Below are 26077 nucleotides of genomic sequence, written 5' to 3' on the forward strand. Positions count from 1 at the left end.
ACAGGCCAAATCTGGATGGCTGCCTGTATTTTTAATGGCCTGAGACTAAGAATGTTTTTTACATTTTTAAATAGTTTTTAAACATTCAAAGAAAAATAATTTTTCAAGACACTTTAAAATGACAAAATTCAAATGTCAGTGCCCATAAATAAAGTTCTACGGAGCACAGCCATGCTCATTTGTGTACATACTGTTTATGGCTGCACTGGGGCTACAGCTGCAGATTGAATAGTTGTAACAGAGACCCTATAGCTCTCAAAGCCTAAAATATTTACTACTTGGCTCTGTACGTAGACAGTTTGCAGACTCCCGGTCTTCTATAAGCCAGATACTGTGCCAGGGCTTTCACACCGTGTCTCTTTTACTTTTCTCAAAACCTTTAGTGGTATATTAGGTTATAGAGACATGGAGAAATTATCTAGCTGATGGAGAAAAATAACGTTTTATTTGTAAAATATTCAAATTATTTAGGCAAAGGTAATGTTACTTTTTCTTTTCCTTTTTTTTTAAGGATCGTACCCTTTCCCTCCTTAAACTCTGCTATTCATTCCAAATGCTCATAGTACTAAAGCTAAATTTCCAGAACATAAGGCCCTTTGCAAATGCAACCTTTTAGTCACATCGCATCACTCTTTTCACCACTGAATTTCTCACTGTTCTCCCATTTTGTTCAGACACAAGCTGAAAGTGACACATTCAAGATATTTAATATTCACTTCATTTAGGTCCTTTGTCCACCTTTCCCTTCTATGCTTTTCTTCACTTTACTTTCTTCATCGAATTGTCTACCATTAGGAAATATAAAAGAAATGAAGGAGGGAAACTGCAAAACACACAAGGGTTTCATGTGGGGGAGGTAAACCTTTTATCACTCTGGTCAGCCTAATTGGTCAAATCCTCGAGGGTAGGGCCGATTTTTTTTAACGGTATCCAACATCTATGAGAGGTTCAGTGAGTGGCCATTCAGATATTAATTCTCCCCCTCCCCCTCTTCCTCTCCTTTGAGAAACCTGGAAAACATAAAATCTTCCCACAGAAACTCCTCAGGGTCGCGCCAAGATCGAGGCTTGCGCACTGGGTCTCGGCCGGTGGCGCAGCTCCGTCTTGCAAGTCCGCGGGGTCTCCGGGCAGAAACCCAGCGCGGGCTTCTGGATCGACCGCGCGCGCGTGCGCGCTCCCCCCTCGGCCCCCTACCCTGCAGCAAGGGGAGCGTGACGTAATGCAACCTCAGCAAGTCAGCCGCGATATAAAGGAGGACTAGGCGGCGCGCCTCCCAGACGCAGAGTAGCTTGTGATTGGCTCGAGCTGCGGAACCTCGGAAACCCGAATGTGAGGAGCTTACGGATCCACAGCTGCCGCCCCCCGCAGAAATCCGGAGCGCGGTCAGAAGCCAACTGGCGGTGGCGGCTGCAGGTAAGGAGACTCCTGAGGAGAAAGTAGAGGGACTTGGGTCCGCTGCGCTCAGTGTCGTTAGCGTGAGTTGAGGAGAGGCTCCCACCCAGCGTGTAGTGTAGGACGAAGGGAACAATGGAAGTGGCGTCTAGTCCCTAAGCGTTCCCTCCCCCTCGGGCAGACAGTGTTTCTCCTCAGCAGCAGCGGGCGGCTGGAGGAATTGAGAGAATTACTTCCCCCTCAGCCGATCCGTTCTTCCCCAAGGCCAGAGCCCCCGGGGGCGAGAGCCGTCGTGGAGGCCGTCGGTGGTTTAGGGTGACGGGAAAATGGCGGAAAACAAAACAGTGAAGTGAAGAATGCGGCGGCCCCCTGGCATTTTCTCTCGGCGACCCCCCCCCCCCCCGCAATATTCCTCTCGGTTGCACTGCCCCTACCTCGCCCCCGCCCCCCGCCTGCCGCGGATGGTAACCTTGGAACGCGCGAGGGATGGCGGCGTTTGCGAGAAGGTGGCACTGAATCGGGCATTTTAGGGGCTAGGGAGCCGTCAGAGCCTGGGGTGGGGGTGGGGGGCCGTGTGCGGCAACTGTCGCCTCCGTTAAAACACCACCATTTTGGTTCCCAGCCACCGTCTCCCGTGTAGCGGGGCAGAGGTAGCAGGAGGAGGATGAGGGGTTGGGCAGCACGGCGTGGGTAGCAGCGGTGGCGACCGCTGCACCAAGTGCAGGAGGAGGGGAAAGGGTATTCTTGTCTCTTCGGTCTCTTGACTTTCCACTGCGAAGGTTCTCTTGTTTGGTTGAAGATCCAGGCAGATGGGTAATATATGGGAGGGCACATGTGTGCGTTCTGCTCAAAATGATTGAAACTTGGCATGATCATGGGAAAGGGAGACTTCTGCGGGAAGAGGGTTGCGTCCAAAGCTGCAATACTGCTACTTGCCAGGGCTCCTTTGTCTCCTATCTCTGCTAATACTACTTTCACATTCTCTTGCTCTGCCGCCTTAGGATTTCTCTCCTGTCCTTCACCCTATTTACATTATTGAGAAGCTAGGTCCTGAGTGAACTATGTTTAGAGGAGACGAGGAGACGAATGAGAGTAAAATGTGTGTGGGGGGGGGGTTGTCTTGTTTTGATTTTTGTTTTCTGATTTCTGCTCCCCACATATTTATGGAAAGATGTTTACTTGAAGAGTACTTGGTGGTTACCTCCATTCAATAAGGATGTGAGATACACTCTTGAGAAGACTGAGAAGCCTAGCTATCTATTGGCTGTTGAATCCTTAACACACTGCTGTTCTCATACCTCATTCATTATTGATCTTATTGAAACTTCCTATATGGGAAGAAGGTGCTCCAATTTATTTATTCTTACAGTGTGATACTTCCCGTAATAGTTGCACTCTGTGTTAAAATTTTTACACTTCATTGAGCACTAGTGCAGATTTTTCTCTATGAATTTGGCAAGGGTAACGCTTGCCCTTGGTTGGTTCTCTTTCACTTTCCAAAATAAGGTATTGCTAGTGATTATTAAAATATGCTTTAGGGAAGATTTTGGTTTAATCAGGTAGTCGAATTCTAAGTGAAATAACGTTGCTTATGCCATTTTAGGTAGTTGTTTCTGTTGCAATCCCTTCGGTTGCTTTTTAGATTAGCAGTTTTGAGCATATGAACCCTTCCAATCTCACCCTGCACATTAAAGTGTGAAGAAAAATTCTTAAGTTGTGTAAGAGATTTGGTTTAAAATGTTTTAAAATATCTAATTGTGAATGTATTTTTACAATAGGTAAAAAGAACGTTTTTCCAAAGAAAGTAACGTAGTTCAGAAGGAAAAATAACAAAAAGAAAGTGCTGCAGATTTTATTTTACAATATGTAAGAAAATCAACAGTTTCTTCAGGATACTCATATTAAGGTGATTAACAAGTTACTTAATGTTTTATCTTTAATAATTAAACAAAATTGTGTTTAAAACATTTTAAAGACATCTGTAATTGTTCTATTAGTCATGTGATAAAGAAAGCAATTACTCTAATTAAATTTGAAATAGTACACTGTTTTAAATGTTAAAAATAAGTCCTTATGGCATTTTAATTTATCTCTATGAAGCCCCGGGTAGTTTATTGTGAACTCTCTTGGCCCCTCTTGACTTCATTTTGAAGGCAGAAAATAATGTGGTATTTGAAAAAAGATAGCGAAATATAGCTAAGAGTTTCTAAAAATTTGTAATTTTGCTCACACATGAAGTAATTTTGTTTGAATCATTTTAATATACAGAAAAGTAACCTACTGCTGTAGGATTTTGATATACATGACTCAAATGTTAATAAAGATTACTCTGTGAAACTTTCCTGCCTCTTTTACACCTATCAAATTTTAAGACAAGGGAAAAAATCTTAGTGATCTCTGGTACTTAAGGGTAGATTAAGTTGTCTTACATGGCAGCTTTCTAAAAGTTTCTAAAACTTAATGATGCAACCTCATCTTTTGTGTGATATAGCCCAATTTATTAAACATCCCTAACTAAAAATGAGGAAATGTTTTATAAAATTGACAGACTTTTTGGTTGATTTACTTAGAATCTTATGTTTGAAAGCGAAGTATACATGTAGTTGTAAGAAATACGTTGAGTTACAGAACCTGACTTTAGGTTCCATACGATCTGGTGATCTTAAATATAGGGTAAGTCATTTGAAATGAAATAGGTTGAGCCCTTGCTTTCAAAACTAGCATGAGGCTAGTGTGACTTTATTAATCATTAATGGAAAAAATTAGTCATACAATTACAAGTAAAAGATATTCTGAAAGAACCAATTTACTAAATGTTTGTATGTGATTGATCTTATCTCCACTGTATTTAGGAAGCAGTCATGTTTCATGAGTCCTCAAAACCGTGAGACAAGAGAATGTAGTAGAATAAGGCCAGACGTCCTTACTGGCTCAAAGAACTCCAGGGAAACTGGGATAGAACATTTTACATTATAAGTAGAACCCCGGGAGCCAGAGGTGAAACACACGTTTATCTGCAGAACTACGCTGCAGAGCTGAGCTGGGTCTGGAAGAAATGGATGAGAGCCACTGGATGAAATTCACTAATACTAGACACCTGAGTCCTCTAGTAATGTATAAATATCCCAACTATTGTCTGTTGTCATCTTGTTCTCTTTTTTCTTCTTATTTAATAACCTGTATTTTAAGTGGAACCTCAGTGCTACAGTTTTGTTCTTTTGCTTCTATCACTTCCCTATGGCTCATCACCCTTACTGTGCTTATTCTCCATTATCTTTGGTTTACTTCCATTTGACCCTTCTTTTATTTATGGTTGTCACATAAAGCATCTAATCAGGGTTTTTGTTTGTTTGTTTTGTTTTCCTTTGTAATGAGATTTGCACACCTGGTTGAGAGGCACATTTTCAATTGCATTATTTTCTCAAAGCAACTGACTTTGGCCTAAATGTATTTAAACTATTTTTAAAACCATTTCTTTTACAGAGATTTGTGAATGAACTTTGCTAAGTATGGATTCAGGTGGTGGAAGTCTTGGATTGCACACATCAGACTCTAGAATGGCACATACCATGATTATGCAGGATTTTGGTAAAGCATTTTCTTTGTTATATTTTTTCTTTCTTTTTTAAAAGTCAGAACGTACTAAATATCAAAAATCTATTGGAGAAGGGGAGAAATTACAATGAAAAATTGTTCTTTTGCCAGGAAAATACATTTGTAGGGCTTATTTTCTTAAAGTAAAGCTATGTGTCAGTAGTCTAGATAAAATCATTCTTATAATTTTGTGGGAAGGTTGAGGTAAGGAAACTTGGAATATAGTGGTAATATGTCATTGGAAATGAAAAACTCAATTTGCATAAATACCTGCATCAGTTCTCATGTGTAGGAAATATTAAAATATAAAATACATTTTAAGTTGCATTGTTAATAAAGCTGGAAAAGGAAGTACTTCAGTCATTTCAAAGAAGTTAGATGCTTATATAGTGATAGAGGAATATCTTGCACTAGGTGATTAATTTTATTCTGATGCCATATCCTCAGAAAGTTGTTACTAATAGCATTACCTTTTTCTTTTTTTTGAAAAAAAAAATTCCCCACTTTTGTGGCCAAGTTTTTCAGTAGCCTCTTAACAGTAGTCATTTTGATGAAGATGATAAGACTCCCTTGACAGTCAACAAAGAAACTGAATTTGGACAGGTTCAGTCTGAATGATAGAAGAGAGAGGTATCTGAAGTGTAAGAGGCAGGGATAGGGTGGTAAGAATTAAAGAAAAGATCAGAGTGAGAGTAGAGAAGACAAATGGCAAATTGGGACAAAAAGTAAACAGAAACATGAGATACTGTAGAATTGTTAAAGATGAAATTAGGAATGGGGGATTACAACAAGTGATACTTTACTCAATTAAGAAAATGCTCCTACTGTTTTCAGATAATATGGTTGAATATGTTATGTTGTCTCCTGTTGTAAAGCCCACAGTAATGAGAGCCAGAAGAACTAGATTCTAGTCTTGGCAGTCCTATTAAATTATCTGTGTAAATGGGCAAATTACATATTTTACTTTTATGAAGGGGTTGGACTAGAAAACATTTAATGTCCTCCCCAGTTCTCTGATTCCTTGACATTTCTGTCTGATGGTAAAGGTGCAATGCAATAGATTAAGATTTAATATGGTGGGAATCGAGATGACTGTGTAGTTGATGAAATAGAAAGGAATTATGGATTTATTCTGCTGAAAGAGTCAGAAGTGAGTTGTGTTGATTATGGATGACTTAGAAGTGATTTTATGTGAAAAAAAAAATAAGAATAAACTCTAGAAGAAGGACAAAAGGCTGAAGCATAAGAGATTTCACAAAGAATTTTGTGAATTCTTTGCTAGAGATAGTTTTTCAAATTCTGGAACACTTGAAACTCAGTGTGATAAATTAAGTTTTGGTTGAAATTTCAACTTTAATTTTTTACCTTTTAAAAATAAGATATTTTTAAATGGAAGAAAGACAGTATTTTCTCCATTTAATACAAAATATTACCTACCCTGTAGCATCTGGTAAAGTGCCAGAACCCCCCTCACTCCTGAAGAAGTTGCCCATTAGCAAGTAAAACTTGATTCATTTCAAAGAGTGAAAAAAATGTCTGATTGGTGCTGGTGAATATTTGCTTGGTGTTCCTCTTACCTTTCTTTCCACTGTTCCTCCTCAATGTCTTGAGGTTTAATTAATCCCTTATTATATCTAATACTAAGCTTTCCAAATTCAAAAATTGATTAGAAATTAGAAACATTCTCTTTAAATTTTTGCTAACATCAAAACTTAGATATCTGCAATGCCATAAATTAATTATACTTGTGAAATATAAGAGTTTAGCATACATAGGTAGAGCTAGCCAAGCAAACACACTGTGTGGTACAGGATCTCTAAATTCTGTAAGGTTTTTGGTTGGTATGAAATGGCTACTATATTAAGAATCTGAACTATTAATTTAATTCAGAAGTTTATTGGACCAGTTTCTTTTGAAGGATACTTCAGAGTTTAAATTTTACAGTAGTATGCTTTATGTAATAACTTGTGCGTGTCTCAGTATAATAGTTGCCCTTGGAATCTGTGCCATTGAATTTAATTGTTGTTTAAGATTTTATTGCTGAAAAAAGTCCATATTGCTTTGGGACTTAAGTAGCAAAAAACCTTAGATGGTGGCCCAAGACGGACCCAACAAATACCAAATTTTATGCTGTCTTTCTGGTGAAATTCCAGGTATTCACATTTAAATTAAATAACTTTAGTAAAAAGGGGAATGCTTGAAATAATGACTTGTTTCTTACTGTTATCTGGTTATCTAATTGATTTCACACTTTTTAAAAGATCTTCATATCATTTATAATTTGCTACCTAGTGAGATAAATTTTAATGCCCTTTAATGCTGCTTACTAAATGCCTTAAATTTTAAACGAGTGACTCTATGGTAGGTCTTCTTATTCTTTCTCTTTCAAACTCTTCCTTTAGTAGTCACTCACTTGATTAGCCCTATAAATTCCTTAAAAAATACTCTCTAGAATAAGTAAATTCTATTCTCCTCATTTAGGCAAGTTAAAAAAACAAGCCAGTCTGGAGTAAAACAATTGAGTTCAGTTCCCAGCTTGAACCTTGGGCAAGGTTATTTATTTATTTATTTATTTATTTATTCATTTTAACATCTTTATTGGAGTATAATTGCTTTACAGTGGTGTGTTAGTTTCTGCTTTATAACAAAGTGAATCAGTTATACATATACATATATCTCCATATCTCTTCCCTCTTTCGTCTCCCTCCCTCCCACCCTCCCTATCCCACCCCTCTAGGCGGTCACAAAGCACCGAGCTGATCTCCCTGTCTGTGCTATGCAGCTGCTTCCCACTAGCTATGTATTTTACATTTGGTAGTGTATATATGTCCATGCCACTCTCTCACTTTGTCCCAGCTTACCCTTCCCCCTCCCCGTGTCCTCAAGTCCATTCTCTAGTAGGTCTGCATCTTTATTCCCATCTGAGCAAGGTTATTTAACCTCTCTAAACCATAGTTTGTTCATATTTAAAATGGGGATAATAACACTCACCTTATTACACAGTTCTGAGGCTTAAATGAGATAATATATGTAAAAATATTAGGTTGCTTGGTGCATAGTACTCAATAAATATAGCTAGAGTATAGCTAAAATAAGTGACTTTGTTTAGAAAGTCAGTGAAATCTAACAGATGAGTTGATAAGAGGAAAGAGCAAAATTTAATAAAAGACATCTTGGATCTTGGTCTGAGTAATCTGCCAATACCCTGTGAGGAACCCATCAATTCTTGGTCTAAGATCCTTAAATTATTTTGTTCAGGGCAAACAAGGATGTTTGGATTTTTTTGGTTTAGATCTGATTTATTTTGACCTGTAAGTTCCTGCTAGAGTAAAGACTAGGTAAACTGAAAAACACTTATTCCTTCTTCTTAGAATACTCCCAAACAGGTTAATCTGAACCCAAGCCAGCACTAGCATTATTCTATCCTTCCATCCTTCCCTAGTGTCTACTCTCAGGAACCAAACTACTCTCCAGCAATGTTCTAAAATAAATGGGATTTCCCATATTTTAAGTCTAACTTATGAAAAGATTTTATAAAATACTAATTTCATTGTTCATATACATAGAATTGCAATACTGTGAATTTTATAGGGTTAACATTTAATTTTTCCCCGCTAAAAACCACATTTCCAGTCTGGTTGAATACTAAATTTGAACCTCACCTTCTCCCTGTCTCCAAAAATGGCCAGTGGAGTAACAAGTGAATAGAAAGCACTTGTTCTATACATACTCCCTTTGTCTACCAGATTTTCAAGGTTGAGGCTGTGTCCTTTTGGGTAATATGGTGGTTTAGGTGAGAGTTTGAGAATAGTGAGAAGGCTACAGAAGGGTTGAAAGGAAGATAATCCTGAAAGGCAGCTTTTCCCTTCTCACCTTATTTTTTGATGTGTTAGGGTATTAGTAATGTTTACTGGTCTCCATCCTAACTTGCTAACAAACTTCCATAATGAATTGGTTAATAACAGTGAACAGTGTATAACAAATGGTACTCTTTCAGGTATTACTGTATAGAAAGTGATCATTATGTAGAAAAGGCTTTGTACCGGATTATTTCATGTAGGTAATTTTGTTGTAACCTGGTCCACAAACTCTGTTAATTTGTTTACTATACCACCTCAGAGAGAATGTAACAGAATTACTCATGAAGGAATTTTACACTCTTACAGTATTTACAAGGGGGGTAGGAGTTGGTTTTTACCGTGCTACTCAAGAAAAACGTTATTTAAAACTTTATTCCTGCAGATTTACTAATTTAGAATTTAATATAATTTAGAGTTTGTATGTATGTTTTTTAAATAAACCAAATCTTTGTCTAAAATGAGTTGTTTTTTTTTCTCCTCAAATCAGATGTTAAAGGATGCTTTCCATTTTTGAATATAGTAATTCTTGTAAAATAAAGAAGTTCAGGGACTTTTATGTTTATAATACATATTTTCTAATGTATTAAGCTTGTCATATTTTATTAACTCAATTTAACATATTAGCAACCTTTTATGTTTGTGTGTCCTTTTTATTTTAATTTTAATTTTTTGAAATGCTAGACTCACAGGAAGTAGAAAAAATAGTATATAGGGTCCTGTATACCCTTTACTCATCTTCCTCCAATGGTGACATCTTTATAATAACTGTAGTACAGTATCAAAAGCAGGAAATTAACATTGGTACATTACTGTTAATGGGACTACAGATCTCATTCAGTTTTCACCATTTGTGTGTGTGAGAGTGTATATAGTTCTATGCAGTTTTATTTCATATATAGATTTGTGTAGACACCACCACAATGAAGATACAGAATGGTTCCGTCACCATATATATGCTATGCCAAAATAGTCACACACACCCCCACCCTTGGCAACTGCTAATCTGTTCTCCATATCTATAGTTTTAGAATTTTGAGAATGTTATATAAATGATTCCATTTATACATTATACAGTACAGTAACCTTTGGTAATTGACTTTTTTCACACAGCATAATTTTCTAGCAGTTGATTCAGGTTGTTGAATGTATCAATAGTTTGTCCCTTTTTTTATTGCTGAGTAGTATTCCATAGTAAGGATGTGCCAGGGTTGGCTTAATCAACCATTTACCTGCTAAAGGACATTTGAGTTGTTGTGTTTTTGTTTTTGTTTTTTGCTACTAGGAATAATAGCTACTATGCACTGTTATGGATATTTATGTACAGCTTTTTGTGTAAACATATTTTAATATCTATGGGAGAAATGCCACAGAGTACAATTGTTAAGTTGTATTGGTAAGCGCATGTTTTTTATAAGAAACTGGGCAAATTATTTTCCAGAGTGGCTGCTGCCATCACGTATGAGAGATCCAGTTTCTCTGCATCCTCACCAACCTGTGGTGTTATTATTTTTTATTTTAGTTACTCTAATTGGTGTGTAGTGATATCTCATTGTAGCTTTTTTTTTTTTTTACTTGAAAATAAAGTACATTCTTTTTAAGTTCTTAATTTAGATTTTACTAACATCGTCTTCACCCATCTCCACCCCAATTCCTGGTTGGTGATGATTTTTATTACAGTTAAATTGTCAGTGGTTCTTTAAAATGATAGTTTGCCCAGGACTGTTTCATATTTAAAAACTATTTTATGTCATCTGATATATACATACAGTACTTTTAATTAATAAAATAACTTTACTTTTTTTGGATAATTGTTTGTATTGTAGTGGCTGGAATGGCTGGTACTGCGCATATCGATGGAGACCATATTGTTGTTTCAGTTCCTGAGGCTGTATTAGTTTCTGATGTTGTCACAGATGATGGGATAACTCTTGATCATGGCCTCGCAGCTGAAGTTGTCCATGGGCCTGATATCATCACCGAGACTGATGTAGTAACAGAAGGTGTAATTGTTCCTGAAGCCGTACTTGAGGCTGATGTTGCTATTGAAGAAGATTTAGAGGAAGATGATGGTGATCACATCTTGACGTCTGAGCTAATTACGGAAACTGTTAGAGTACCTGAGCAGGTTTTTGTGGCTGACCTTGTTACTGGTCCTGATGGACACTTAGAACATGTGGTCCAAGACTGTGTTTCAGGAGTTGACTCTCCCACAATGGTATCAGAGGAGGTTCTTGTAACTAATTCAGATACAGAAACTGTGATTCAAGCAGCTGGCGGTGTTCCTGGTTCTACAGTTACTATTAAAACTGAAGATGATGATGATGATGATGATGATGATGATGATGATGATGTCAAGAGCACTTCTGAAGACTACTTAATGATATCTTGTAAGTGAAACTTAAAGTCCATAATTACTTGGTAGAAACTGATTTATGTATAACATGGACAGGTTTTCTGGGATGGGGATCTATTCAATAAAAATCACGGGGGTGATCTTTTTGAAAAATAATTTTTTTTCAAAGCTGTGTTGAGATGCTTTTTTGAATTTGTTCATGTTTTTAATTTATGAAAATTTATACCCACAATGGAGTAAAATAATGCAATATATTAATATCTTAGAACAAAAATACAGATTTGGAAGGTTCGAAGAAGAACATTAAGTGACAATATTTTAATGATAAATATATATATTTCAAAATGGGAAGTTTATTTCATGCAACCACTGCTTTCTTTTTAATATGACAGGTACTGGAGTTGTCAGTTCAGTTTTGCTTAGGAGTTTAAGCATAGCATGTTAAGAAATATGATTAGTTTTTTGAATTAAATACTTGAAAAGTAAATAATCAACTCAGATTGTGTTCTACAGTTCTGCCTGTGTTTGTTTTCTGTTGTCTATATATGTGTCTGTATAGTCTATGCAAAAATACTTTAAACATATTTATTTCAGACTGCTTTACGATGTCCTTAAGACATTCTATCTGAATGAGGAAGATAGAAATATCTTATTCTCATTTTAAGTGGTAAGTTTGCCTGAACAGCAACAATAATAAAAAATCTCATGATAAGCTATTGATGGAGCTTGAGGAAGAAGTGGGTCTATTCTTTATAAAATTTGAAGGCATTCCTTTATTAAAAAAATCCCTTTAAAACTTAAATAATTTTTTTATTTTAGAAAATAGAATATACAAAAATTAAATATTTTTTATATCATTCATTCTCTCGCCACCCAGATCCCTAACTTTTTATAATGGTTAGAATATTCAAATTGGGACTAGTTACTCTTTTTTTTTATTTTTTTAATTTTTATATTTATGGCTGTGTTGGGTCTTCGTTTCTGTGCGAGGGCTTTCTCCATTTGCGGCAAGTGGGGGCCACTCTTCATCGCGGTGCGCGGGCGTCTCACTGTCGCGGCCTCTCTTGTTGCGGAGCACAGGCTCCAGACGCGCAGGCTCAGTAATTGTGGCTCACGGGCCTAGTTGCTTTGCGGCATGTGGGATCTTCCCAGACCAGGGCTCGAGCCCGTGTCCCCTGCATTGGCAGGCGGATTCTCAACCACTGCGCCACCAGGGAAGCCCCGGGACTAGTTACTCTTTTTAACCATTTTCATTTATTTTATTTTATTTAGTTTTCCCTTTTTTTTCTTCATTGCTTAATCTTTAATTCATTTTTTTACCTCTTGGTTTCTGTTGACCATTGAATCTTTCAGGAGTTAGAGAATAAATTGCCTTGAAATGTCTCAATGGTAATTTTAAAAGTCCTCTTTTTTTTCCAAGATATCTTCAAACTACTCAAGGGGTAAAATTGAGGACTTAAAACAGACTGTTATCTTATTCCTAAATCCCTAACTATTCCTGTAAGGAAATCTTATCAGCAGCTGAGTTTTTGTGGTAGGGAGTTTGTCTTCTCTCAGTCTCTGAGGTGCATCTGAGTTTTTTCCACTTTCAGACCAAATGTCACAATTTCTTTATCTTAGCAGTTGGTTAGGCTCTTCCACTTGTGCCCAGTAACTTGGAAATTAATATAGGATAACTGTATCTGTCTAAAGTTATCCCAGGTGTGCTTTTCTTTAAAAATACCTAACACCCTCAAAACATTTATGGGTGATGATTTTCTTTATGAAAAGCTTCACCGGAGAAAGGGGGTTCCTTTTAATAATGAACCAATATAATGCATTCAAATTATTTTTTTTACCTATAAAATCAGTTTTTATTTCTTTCAGGAAAATAATTTTGTATAAAGCAAAATATATTGGTAGGGTCATTATGGGAGAGGTCATGAAACCTCACCAATTTCAGGGGTAAAAGAGAAAAGTTAACACCTTTGTATTTTTTTTAGTATAATAGCTTTATTGAGATACAATTCACATGCCATACAATTCACTCCTTAAAGGTGTGCAATTCAGTGGTTTTTCATATATTCACAGAATTGTATCACCATCACCATAATCAATTCTAGAATTTTTTCTTCCCCCCAAAAGAAACCCCCATACCCTTGAGCAATCACCCCCGCCACTCCACTCACCCCTCAGGCAACCACTAATCCAAATTCTTTCTCTATAGATTTGCCGGTTCTCAACATTTCATGTAAATGGAATTATATAATATATGGCCTTTTGTGTCTGGCTTCTTTCTCTTAGTATAATGCTTTCAAGGATCATCCATGTTGTAGCATGCATCAGTCCTTCATTCCTTTTTATTAATGAGTAATATTTCATTATATGGATATACAGTTTATTTATCAGTTCATCAGTCGATGGACATTTAGGTTGTTTCCACTTTTTGGCTGTTATGAATAATGCTGCTCTGAACATTCATGTACAAGTTTTTGTGCACATAGGTTTTCAGATGTCTTGGATATATACACCTGGGAGTGGAACACCTTTGTAATTTAAATATTACTAATTTTTGTTTGTTTCATCATTGCATAATACGGATCCATTACACATTGCCTCACCGCATCCCTGTGGTACATCAATATACAGTTGACCCTTGAACAACACAGGTTTGAACTGTTTGGGTCCACTAATACGAAGATATTTTTCAATAAATATATACTACAGTATTACATAATCTGAGGTTAATTGAGTCCGCAGATGCGGAACTATGGATACGGAGGGGCAACTGTAAAGGTATACATGGATTTTCGACTATGTGGAGAGTCAGCACCCCTAAGCCCTGCATTGTTCAAGGGTCAGCTATAGTCTATACTGATGTCATATTCACCATATAATTTTGGTAGATGTAACATGAAAGGGGTACAGTAAAAAGCCTACTTAGTTTTTAAAAGGAATATTATACTGTACATTTTGCTAAAATGAAATTTTAATCAAATTGTACCAATGGGCTATAGAAGAATATTGAACGATAGCAAACTTTGTAGGGTTGGCAAATAATGCACCTTACTGTTTTATTTTTTTTAATTTTTATTGGAGTATAGTTGCTTTACAATGTTGTGTTTGTTTCTGCTGTACAGTAGAGTGAATCAGTTATACGTATACCTATATCCCCTCTTTTTTAGATTTCCTTCCCATTTAGGTCACCACAGAGCACTGAGTAGAGTTCCCTGTGCTATACAGAAGGTTCTCATTAGTTATCTATTTTATACATAGTGTATATATGTCAATCCCAATCTCCCAATTCATCCCACCCCCCGCAACTTACTGTTTTAATGTTATATTTAGCACCAGTAGAATTCTGCGTTGTATATAATATTACCCACTTATTACTGGCTGGGATGTCATGTGGGTTGGGAAACAACACCGTGGGACTTGAATGTTGTAAGCCTTATAACAAAAAGGTTAAGCTTGAATTTTGGGTATTTTGAGTACTATCTGCGTAAAGAAGAGTCTTTCAGGATCTATTTCTAAAATCTGTTGATTGCCTGTTAAATCTTTGTTAACTTTGTACTTTCTATAACAAAGGATACAGAATAAATCTTGGTGAAGTTGATGGTTTATCTCTTAAAACTGTACAGTAACATATTTAATAACTATCATCGTCTATGAACTTAAAATACAGAACAAGTTTAATTACTCAATACATTTCAAAATTGTTCATTCTGAGGAATCTAATTAAGTAGAAAATAATGGATACATTAAACTGTGGACCTCGAGGAAAGGTATAAATGTAATCAGAATAGCACCAGTAATTTCAACACTTAAAGCAAAAATTATGGTACAAAACTTTTGAGAAATGACCAAACAAATGTCTATTTCATTTCATGAGTTTTAATTTTGTGAATTACAGTTTTAATTCAGTTTATCCCAGGAGGAACTGTGATTACTTTTAACCATTGAAGTGTAATAAAGTAGTATTTATCAGATGAGAGTACTTTTTTCATTAATTTACTGTTAGTGCAACCTAAGAAATTCATATTTTGGACACTTTTTGAGTGTTTTATATCCTATGTCTTTATTTCCAAGAATGAGAAAGTACTTTTTTTCTGAAGACTTAACTTGCCTCTTAATTTTTTTAATGATCTCATTGTTTTATTCAACATATTTTAAAAGAGAGGCTGTTAAAAACCAGTAATATCAGATTCTTCCTCATCTTTTTTTCTTTCATTTTAATCTGTCCCATTGTGAAAAAAATATTTGCCAAAAAAATACTGACAGAATTAGGGTTTATGATGGAATGAAATTTTTTTTTTCTGTTTATTTTGATCATTTAGGTACTCTCTTTCATAGACAATAAACTATTTGAACTCTTAAATAGTGTGGAATCATTTATATTTAATCACAAAGTTAAAGTAGTTTTACATTGTAAAAAGAATTTCTGAAATGTGTTTTCACCATTTTGAAAGGCCAAAGGAATATTTTTGAATTTGCATGTATCAAATTTGAAACTGAGGTAGAGAAAATCTAGACTTTGACCCATTTAGATCTTACTGAATCATATTTTAAGAGTACTGAGTTAAAAACTTTTTAATGTCACTTTATTCTGTTTTCAGTAGCTCTGGAATTGTTTAGATATAGTCAAGCCTTCATGATTTTGTTTCATATATGATACTATGATACATATAGTAGGGAGGAGCAGATTTTCAGTTTAGGTTACATTTCAGTTTTTATGGGGACAGGACAAGCATTGAAATAAAAAATGGTAGGCATATAATCTTTGGGGGAGTATATTGTTTAATATTTATGTCCAAAGAGCAAACTTTATGAATATAATGTATTCATTGCATAGTTTATGCACAGTATTCACTTGAAACTAAATGCTATTCTTAAAGAATCAAATTTTTAAGTATACTTAAAATGTAAGTAATTATTGTTGCTTTATTTTCTATATGATTTGAAGCAAATCATATAATGGTAAACCTGGAAGTATACAAAATTTCTGATTTGAATTTGCCTTTCGTTGACTCAACAGGAATTAAAAGTATTTACTAAGATTTTATTTTTATGATTTTTGAAAAGCCCTTTTTATAAAATAATTCAGGTTTTCTGTTTTCTCTTTTTTTAAATACTAGATTTCATATGTTAATTGGTTTTAGTATACTGCTATTTAATTTGGGAATTGTTTATGTCAGCTTATTTCATGAGTACTATATATTTTATGTTCTAATTTTTGTTATTAATTTTGGTGTTAGGATTTAGCTTAAAATGTTGAACATAATGGAAGATTATTTAATCTTTTCCCAAACCACTTTAATTAAAGCTGTATGGTTAAGAGTATTTCATATACATAAATTGAAATCTGTGATTATGTCTTTTATGTAATTATGATCATGTAGTATATCTGTCTTGTATACTTTTTTTCATGAAATATACCACTTTTAATGGTTGCATAATAGGTCATTAATTGAATATAGTGGGTAGGTGGTTAACACATTATTTCACATTGCACTAGTACTTAACACCCACTAAATGTCAATGGTACTTTTTGACTGAAACAGTTTCCCATTTATATTTTACAGTGGATGATGTTGGGGAAAAATTAGAGCATATGGGGAACACACCATTAAAAATCAGCAGTGATGGTTCACAAGAAGATGTTAAAGAAGATGGATTTGGTTCAGAAGTAATAAAAGTGTATATATTTAAAGCTGAGGCTGAAGATGACGTTGAAATAGGTACAAATAATAATTTTAATTTATTGCTATAATGGTTAGGAATTAGAACTTCTCTTTTCTGGAGACTAAGTTCTAATATTGTCTTCAAAGTGCAACTCTTATAAAAGGTTTCTTTGGGGATAGAATATTTAAAAATTATATATAAATATAAAGCAAGGATAGAGAAAAAGTCATCTTAGATACTTTTAAACTTGAGTAGAAGATTCCAGTTGAAATTTCAAAACATATGAGTGGAGGGGATTTGGTTTAGAGTAGGAAATTATGAGTACTTAAGGGCAGGCTAGAGGAAGGGTGCTTTGGATTTTAATCCTAGTTCTTCCATTTAGCTGAGTGGCCTTTGGTGAATTACTTAACCTTCTTCTGCCTCAGTTTCCTCATCCATAAAATGGCCATAATGGTAATAACTACCTTATAATGCTATTGTGAGGATTAAATGGGTAAATACATGTAAAAGACTTAAATAGTGCTTGGCATATACAAGTGTAATGTAAGTGTTAACATTTGTTGTTATTTCTTAGTGATGACTGAAAATTTAAAGTGCAATTTATAAGAAAATTCTCTTGACACTTAGAAATTTATGTTGGAATATTTGAGGGGGAATATTTTTCTAAAGGAAAATATTTTTATGTATCCTTCTTATTAATTTAGAGAATTATTCCATGATACTTACGGATTTTGATACATGTTTTAACTTTTAAGGTGGAACGGAAATTGTCACAGAGAGTGAGTACACCAATGGGCATTCTGTAGCTGGAGTGCTTGACCAGAGCCGAATGCAGCGGGAGAAGATGGTTTACATGGCAGTTAAAGATTCTTCTCAAGAAGAAGATGATATCAGTAAGAAAAAAAGGCACTGTAGTGACTTATCAGTAGTCATCATGCATTCTTAAAAAAAAAAAAGCAATCTCATATTCAAGCACTACATAGGAACAAAGTTCAATAAAATAAGTCTGACCCTTCGCTATAATTAATTTAAAGGAAAAGGGTCCTTTTGACTATCCGTGCATGCATGTATTGTTCAAATGAGCAAACATAAAATACTGTGTCTGAGATACTAGGGATACAGAGATCAGCAAAATATGGTTCCTGACTTTAGGAGAGCCCACAAATATGTAGGGAATTACTGAGAATCTACTTTGTATATGTTATTGAATATGCTGCATATATAATATCTCATTTAATTCTCATAATTCATCTCTGAGGTAGGTGGTATTATCCCTGTTTTATGGAAGGAGAAAGTGCTCAGGGAAGTTAAGCAGTTGCCCAAGGTCATTCCAGTATTAAACGAGGAAGAGAGGATTTGAACTCATGTCTGCCTAACTCTGCTGTCAGTGATCTTTGTACATGGCAGTGAGCACTGTTGACCTCTCTCTGAATTTAGCAGTAGAAGGGCTAGCTGGTTGTTTTCCTTCTGCCACTGAGAGATTAGCTGAGTAAGTATTCTTCCAAGTCAAGCCACCAGGATTTTTACTTATTATGCCATTGATGGTCTCCAAGTAGTTGCTGTTTAAAGTTTCTTGCGGCTGAGTACCACAGGGTGAAAAAAGCTCCTCACATTTCCTTTCCTGCCATGGTACACATTTCCTTATGAAGATGTTTTTCTTTCTTCCTACTTTCTCCTCACCTCAGTGTAGGAATGCAGCCCTTCCCTAAGGCTTTTTCTGTCTTCTTGCCATGCTGAGACAAAAACTACTTTGTTTTGCCCTAGAAGAGCAAGAGCCTCCACTTCAGTGCATTACCTTGACAATAGTTAGCTTTACCTATACTGCACTATGATCCCCACTCCTCAGATTTCCTCCCCTAGAAGTCATAGGGAGCTGAATTCCAATCCCAAACAAACATGAATAATATAACACAGCTGAAAATGTCAAAACAAATGAGTCTAGAGGATTTGGTTAGAGAGAAAAAGAATTAATTTCTATTTGGGCTCTAGATTCTTTCTTTTCTTTTTTACTCATTGGTCAGGAGACTGAAGGTTAGGTTAGCTGATGCCAGAATTCCATAGGGATGTGCAAAACTTAGACCAATGTTTCCTTCTGGTTAATTGAAAGAAGGGAAACCTAGGAGAAGAGGGATACTTTTTTCCCACATTTTTTCCACATTTTTCAGTAGTGAGTAGGGACTTCCCTAGTGGTCCAGTGGTTAAGACTCCATGCGTCCACTGCAGGGGGCGTGGGTTCGAGCCCTGGTTGAGGAAGTTCCACATGCCGCACCTCGCGGTGCGGCCAAAAAAAGAAAAAAATATTTAGTAGAAAATCCCAGGATGTGAATCAAAGGAAAAGCGTAAATTCAAGCCAATTTTCTACGTTAAATCCAAATGGATTATTTCACATAAAATATACTTACTGACCTTCTAGGTTTAAATTCTTTTACACTAATCCGATGTTTTTTTAAATGTCTCACTTAATGCTTTCATCTTCAGTAGGGTCTCTGAAAATCCTGCCTGTTAATGGGTGTCCACATAGCCTTGAGCCGCCAGCATTTTATATTATAACCATATATTATGGTTTTACTTACTTTCATTTTTAATTCTTTTTCAATTACTAGTATTTTTGACAATTTTTCATTGCATGTACAGTACTGCATTTAATTTACACGTGGGATAGCATGGATCACTTTCTAGTACTGATTCTATGGGAAGTGCCTTCTGAGTTCTGAAGAACTATCAGGCAGAATTATGGAATACAACTCTTCTTATAAATTCCTAATGCCCAGTGGACTGTGAAATTAGTCAATATATTTCAGGCGCACGTTTTATATAATCTAAAAGTCATTTTCGTAGGACTAGGTTTTAAGAGGAGGATAAGAACTTTGATAAATTACTGTCTCCTAGTGGCACCAGCCTGCGAAGTGCCTAATGTAATTTTTAAATTAACCAAATCGAAATCTTGAAAGTTGAAAGATAATCGTTTGGAAATTTTTACCCATTTATTAAATACTTGGGGTTATAAACAAGCAATTATTTCTAAAATTTAGGTTGCGCTGAAATAGCAGATGAAGTTTACATGGAAGTCATTGTAGGGGAAGAGGAAGGAACTTCTCTCCCTGAGACTCAGCTTGAGGACTCTGATGTTAATAAAACAATTGTCCCTGTTGTCTGGGCTGCGACATATGGTAGGACACTGGCATTTTTTCACCTGATAAGTACATAAAATATCTATTTGATCAGCCTTTAGGTCATTAAATATGCTGTGCTAATGCCCCCCATGAGTTGGCTAATACTATAAAATGTTTTGCTGTGGACTGATTCATCTCTAGTTACTTACATAATTTTTGTACCACATATCTTGTGTTATTTACAATGAACCTTGCTTAATGCACTTTGCTTTTCAGAAGGATTTATTTTAAATCCTACATGTATAAGTGAGTGCCATAAAAAGTTTTATTTTTCTAAAATAGGAATATCCTTTGAAAATTGATCCTTCCCCTTTTGGAAAAACTTATTTTATGTTTTAACACCACAAATAATAAGATATTGGGGTTTTGAAAAGGAACAGAAATCCAGGTGTGCTCTTCTAGGAAGTACGTAACGAAAGGTAAATTTATCAAGTTATTTTTTCCCTTTCTATTTTATCTCATTCTTACTTAATTTACAAGATGGTCCAGGTATACTCTTTACTTTGAAAGATTTTGTTGTTCAAATGCATTAATGTATCTTAACTTGGTTTTTCCAAAGGTTCATTCATTCAACAGTCATTTATTGAGCATCTTCAATTTTGAGGGCATTCTGCAGAAATATCTACCCAGGTTTTATTTGAAAAGTAAGGTTGTCCTAGATGTTAGTAGTTCGAAGGATGCTGACAGCAGCCCTTATTTTCAGTGTGTGATATTATCTAATCCATGGGAGTGGAAGAACTCAACAACAACAAAAAAATGTTTAATCCAAGGAACGGTGATCAAAGTAAGATTTTGTAGATTAAGATGTGATCTACTAGTAATCATTATACTCAGTCTATCAGTTTTTAATTCGTCTTTTTTTTTTAAGGAGATGAAAGAAGAGTTTCTCGAAGGTATGAAGATTGTCAGTCATCAGGTGAGAGAGCATTATATGTGAGTTGTAAGTTAAGTAGCTGGTTTTGTGTACTGCTTGGTAGATACAGAGTTATTAGTTTGTGTGTACAGACCCATTTGTTAGACTCTTACTTGCCTGGTCATATCTAGTTAGTTAGAAGAGTTTACCTCTTTGGGAAATTGATTAATTTATATAGAGACATAGCGTGTGTTATTCTGTGAGTGCAGTTCATTTTAGATTTACCTCGGGATTTCCCTGGTGGTCCAGTGGTTAAGACTCTGCCCTTCCACTGCAGGGGGCACGGGTTTGATCCCTGGTTGGGGAACTAAGATCCCATATGCCACGCAGCATGGCCAAAAAATAAAAATTAAAAATTAAAAAAATAGATTTACCTCAAGATACAAATATCAGGCCACTTACTACATGGGCCATAAAAAAGTTACTATGGAAAAAATTATAAAATAGGAATTATTCTGACATGGAATTAAAAGTTGTCAATGATATCAACCACTTGTTAATGTCTTCCTTGGGATGGAACTATTTTTTTAATTTCTATGGCAACCAGTAGATTTATATAGCTGTTACATAAAGTTCATGTGTCAGTGTAAATTTTTTTTTTTAGTTTTAATACACTTCATATAGTGTTATTTATTCCATGGTTGATAGTTCTTTTTATTTTCTTACACAAGGAGACTTTTTCTTATGATAAAGTGTCTATTTTGTTTCTAGCTTTAGGAGGTATTTGACTCTCTAACTGTAGATTTCAGGGGAATTAATGAGAGGCATATATATCATAGCATTTAAGCTAAACAGTTTCTTAGGGCTACACTTTTAAACTGAATTGCATAACACAAGAGATTGTGAGAACTGAGATTTTATTAAGTACTTTATTCCATATACACTGATCCCACTGAAATTGCCGTAGATTGCCTGCCACATTTATCTTAACACTTAAAAAAATCAATCTTAACACTTTTAACATTAAGTAAACTATTCTAAAGCATAAATACAAGAAATCTGTTGTTTGTCATGTATTACAGTTACCATGATTGTATTGGATAACTGACATGTGTAAATTTCTTTGCTAAATCTCTTTAATTTCATCAGCCTTCATCGATGAGAAATTGATCTGATATCAAGATTTTGTTTAGGGTCATAAAATTCAGTTTCTTATGTTTCATTCACCTTATCAGTTTGTTCCTTTAGGATGAATAAATTGGGATATTTTGAAGTTACTTTCACATGGTATCGTATTTAAAGTATTTGCATATACACATGTGTGTGTAAGAGTATAAAAGAGAGAGAAGGAGAAGATGGGTGTACTTTGTGAAATTTAGTACTGCAATGGCAACTGAATGCCATGTCTTCTCTAATTCATCTAACCAAAACCAAAAAAGTACAAATATATGTAGTTTAATGGTGTATCGATTTTTTTTTCCAGGAAATACTTTGGACTCAACATTAGAAAACAGAAGTAGTACAGCAGCACAATACCTTCAAATTTGTGATAGCATTAATACAAACAAAGTACTTAAACAAAAAGCTAAGAAGAGGAGAAGGGGAGAAACGAGGCAGTGGCAAACAGGTAAAATATTAATACATTACTCGATGAATATTATAATTATTTGAAATGCAGTAGTATTTTTTGTAACCCAAGAATATGCCAGTTGTTTGTAGTGTAGTTAGTCCTACTCCCATGTACCTACTTGTGTTTGATCTAAATAGTTGGGTTTTTTTTAAATGTTCTACTGGTACTTAATAAAACTATGCTTGTTTGCTTTTTACCCAAATGATGTTTTTAAAGAGAATTTTCAGATTGGTTTAACAATAAAGGGTGCCTATTTCTAGTTTACAAAGTGCATGTGATATAGCATTTTGGCAGGTGAATCGTCTATAGTAGAGTGCTGCTCATTACTTTTTAGTGAGCTACTTTATTATAAATTGCTTTCAATGTGCATTTTATCTTACGGGATTTTATTCTACTAGTATAGTTCTCACATTGTGAATGTCAGCTAATTTTGCCGCCTTTGTGGTAAAACTGTTTAAAACAGTCTGGCCAAATTTCACAACTTCCCTGTTTTGTTTTGTTTTTGTTGCTTTTTTAAATCTAGCTGTTATAATAGGCCCTGATGGACAGCCCCTGACAGTATACCCTTGCCATATTTGCACAAAAAAGTTTAAATCCAGGGGATTCTTGAAAAGACACATGAAGAATCATCCTGATCATTTGATGAGAAAAAAATATCAGTGTACAGATTGTGACTTTACAACTAACAAGAAAGTGAGTTTCCATAACCACTTAGAAAGCCATAAGCTTATAAACAAAGTTGACAAAACCCATGAATTTACGGAATACACACGAAGATACAGAGAGGCTAGTCCATTGAGTTCAAATAAACTTATATTAAGAGACAAGGAGCCGAAGATGCACAAGTGCAAATACTGCGACTATGAAACTGCAGAACAAGGACTGTTAAACCGACATTTACTGGCTGTTCACAGCAAGAATTTTCCTCATGTTTGTGTTGAGTGTGGGAAGGGCTTTCGACATCCTTCTGAACTCAAGAAGCATATGAGAACCCATACTGGTGAGAAGCCATATCAATGTCAGTATTGTGTCTTCAGGTGTGCAGATCAATCAAATTTGAAAACTCACATTAAGTCTAAGCATGGTAACAATTTGCCATATAAATGTGAGCATTGTCCCCAAGCATTTGGTGATGAGAGGGAACTTCAGCGCCATCTGGATTTGTTTCAAGGACATAAGACACACCAGTGTCCTCATTGTGACCATAAGAGCACCAACTCAAGTGACCTTAAGCGGCACATCATATCTGTCCACACTAAGGATTTTCCTCACAAATGTGAGGTCTGTGATAAAGGTTTCCATCGTCCTTCTGAGCTCAAAAAGCATAGTGATATCCATAAGGGTAGGAAGATTCATCAGTGTAGGCACTGTGACTTTAAAACATCAGATCCATTTATTCTTAGTGGTCATATCCTTTCAGTTCATACTAAGGATCAGTCATTGAAGTGTAAAAGGTGCAAAAGAGGGTTCAGACAACAAAATGAGCTCAAAAAGCATATGAAGACTCACACTGGAAGGAAGATTTACCAATGTGAGTATTGTGAATACAGCACTACAGATGCATCTGGCTTTAAACGACATGTGATATCAATACATACAAAAGACTATCCACACAGGTGTGAATTCTGCAAGAAGGGATTCCGAAGACCATCAGAAAAAAATCAGCATATTATGAGGCACCACAAGGAGGCTCTTATGTAATAAGATCAATATAAAGAAAGAAGCTATTTAGAAAATATGACATGTTACATGGGAAGATAATTTCATGAACTGTTTCACCTGGTTACAAAGCTTGATATTAAATCATAAATTTACATTCTTTTTATTAAAGATCTTAAGATATTTGAATTGAGAGGGGATCTCATAGCCCTTTGAAATTAGTTAAAGAATTTAAGGAGCACCATAGAATGGTTGCAGAAAACCTTATTGTCTATTTAATAGTATTATAAGCATAATTCAGCTACAGAGGGGAAGAGCAAAGACAACCACTTTATTTGGCTGATCATACTAGAGACAGATGTTTCTGAAAAGATCATATCTAATTGAGGAGTTTAGCAATGCTTTGCTATCCCAAGCAAGTGTCACTTTTATGCAGTTTTAGAAATGAAGTGGGGAAATAAAATGCAGTCATCCATTAGTCACTTAGTCATTGAGCCTTTATATGGTACCTGGAAATTGAATTCCAGAAATGGCAAAAGTTTTGTGTATTAATCAAAAGAAATTTCACTGGAAAACAGGTTAGATTAATTCAATACTATTTAAAAGAATTTCAGAGCTGCTAAGATTTTATCACAGGATAGGATGTTTAAAATATAGCATTCTGTACTGAAGTCTAAAGATTAAAGTTCCCCTTTTTCTGATGTTCAAGTTGATTGTTGTTCAGTGTCGCATACATGACAGAAGTATATTTGAGTCAAATGTGGCTTTCTAAAGTGGATGCAACAGTAATGTTGCAAAGTTAGCACTATATTTCTTAATGATCTAAAGATTAAATTGAGAGAACACAGTTTTCTTAAATATTATGTTTAGAGGTTTTTTTAGGACAGTCATAGCAAGTATGATTGTTCTAGTCTTACTTGCTCTAATGTTTAAAGGTGCAATTTTACGCCATTATTGAAAATTTTGATTTTTAAAATCTATATACCATATTATTAACATGCATTTTCAATATGAGGCAGTATTTATGCGGTATTTAACAAAACACTATGCTGCCAATAGAGCTTGGAGGTGGATATTCAGTTTACAGTGTATAAATTTAAAATATGCATCCCTTTAACAATGCTTTATGTTAGCATGCTGCAAATCAACATGGCGCTTAATATAAAAAGCAGGTTTAGGGAAACTTAATGAAAATCCTGTTCATAAATGTAATGCATATGATGTGTACTTTTAAGTTTTAGTTGCTTCATGTTTACACTCAGCTGTTAAACATAATTAAAATGTAATTTTACTTCATGCTATATTGTGGCTTTGTGTTTTAAATAATGTTCACCTTTCTGTTTTTGCACCAGATAAGAATCAGTTCCTTGAGAATAAATTTTTTATCTTTCTTAACTTCAGAATATTAAATTTGGAAATCTAAAATTGTGTGTCATGTGATTGTAAATGATGTACACGCTGTAAAATAAGATTGTCACTGTTACGTGCGATGATTATTTCTAAATGTTACTCATTGAAATGAGCATACAATAAAAAGCATTTATTGCACTTCAGGGTATTATGAGTTTATTTAAAGTTGTGTTGCAGTGTCCCTCATTAAAAGACTTCACTTAAAATTGCTCTTAGGCAATTTTGTCTGCAGTTTAGTGTCTTGTAGAATTTTGTGCATTAACAACATGAGCTAGGAATTTAAACAATTATGATGACTATGGCATGATTATTCCTCAAAATTTTGTTTTTGCTAAAACCGTGATGGAATGTTTTAAAGTTGCCCATCTTAAGACTTGAGACTTAGTATTACAGAGAAAACTAAAAATTCTTAACCTGCTTAAGTAACACAATCCTGAAAAATGAATCTAATTATATTCCCAATAGACCAATATACGTTCAAAAGGAAAAATA

The 26077-nt window shown here is 35.0% G+C and overlaps 1 protein-coding gene across 8 annotated transcripts; it reads left to right on the forward strand.

Annotated features, from left to right (window-relative positions):
* Window positions 1–1293: 1293 nt before the first annotated feature.
* ZNF711 (zinc finger protein 711) lies at window positions 1294–25397 on the forward strand. 8 transcript variants are annotated; one of them, XM_068533821.1, is made up of 11 exons: window positions 1294–1413; window positions 3171–3298; window positions 4245–4506; window positions 4876–4980; window positions 10670–11233; window positions 16761–16916; window positions 17616–17753; window positions 19893–20030; window positions 20902–20949; window positions 22370–22513; window positions 23040–25397. In XM_068533821.1, the coding sequence occupies exons 4-11, from the start codon at window positions 4902–4904 to the stop codon at window positions 24215–24217; spliced, it is 2445 nt and encodes an 814-aa protein (XP_068389922.1). In that variant the 5' UTR covers window positions 1294–1413; window positions 3171–3298; window positions 4245–4506; window positions 4876–4901; the 3' UTR covers window positions 24218–25397. The 8 variants fall into 8 exon arrangements, with proteins under 8 accessions (XP_068389922.1, XP_068389921.1, XP_068389924.1 ...); XM_068533820.1 differs by having other exon boundaries at window positions 4245–4501; XM_068533823.1 differs by having other exon boundaries at window positions 4413–4501.
* The last annotated feature ends 680 nt before the right edge of the window (window positions 25398–26077 follow it).

Source organism: Eschrichtius robustus, chromosome X (genome assembly GCF_028021215.1).
Source record: "Eschrichtius robustus isolate mEscRob2 chromosome X, mEscRob2.pri, whole genome shotgun sequence".
Taxonomy (NCBI): Eukaryota; Metazoa; Chordata; class Mammalia; order Artiodactyla; family Eschrichtiidae; genus Eschrichtius; species Eschrichtius robustus.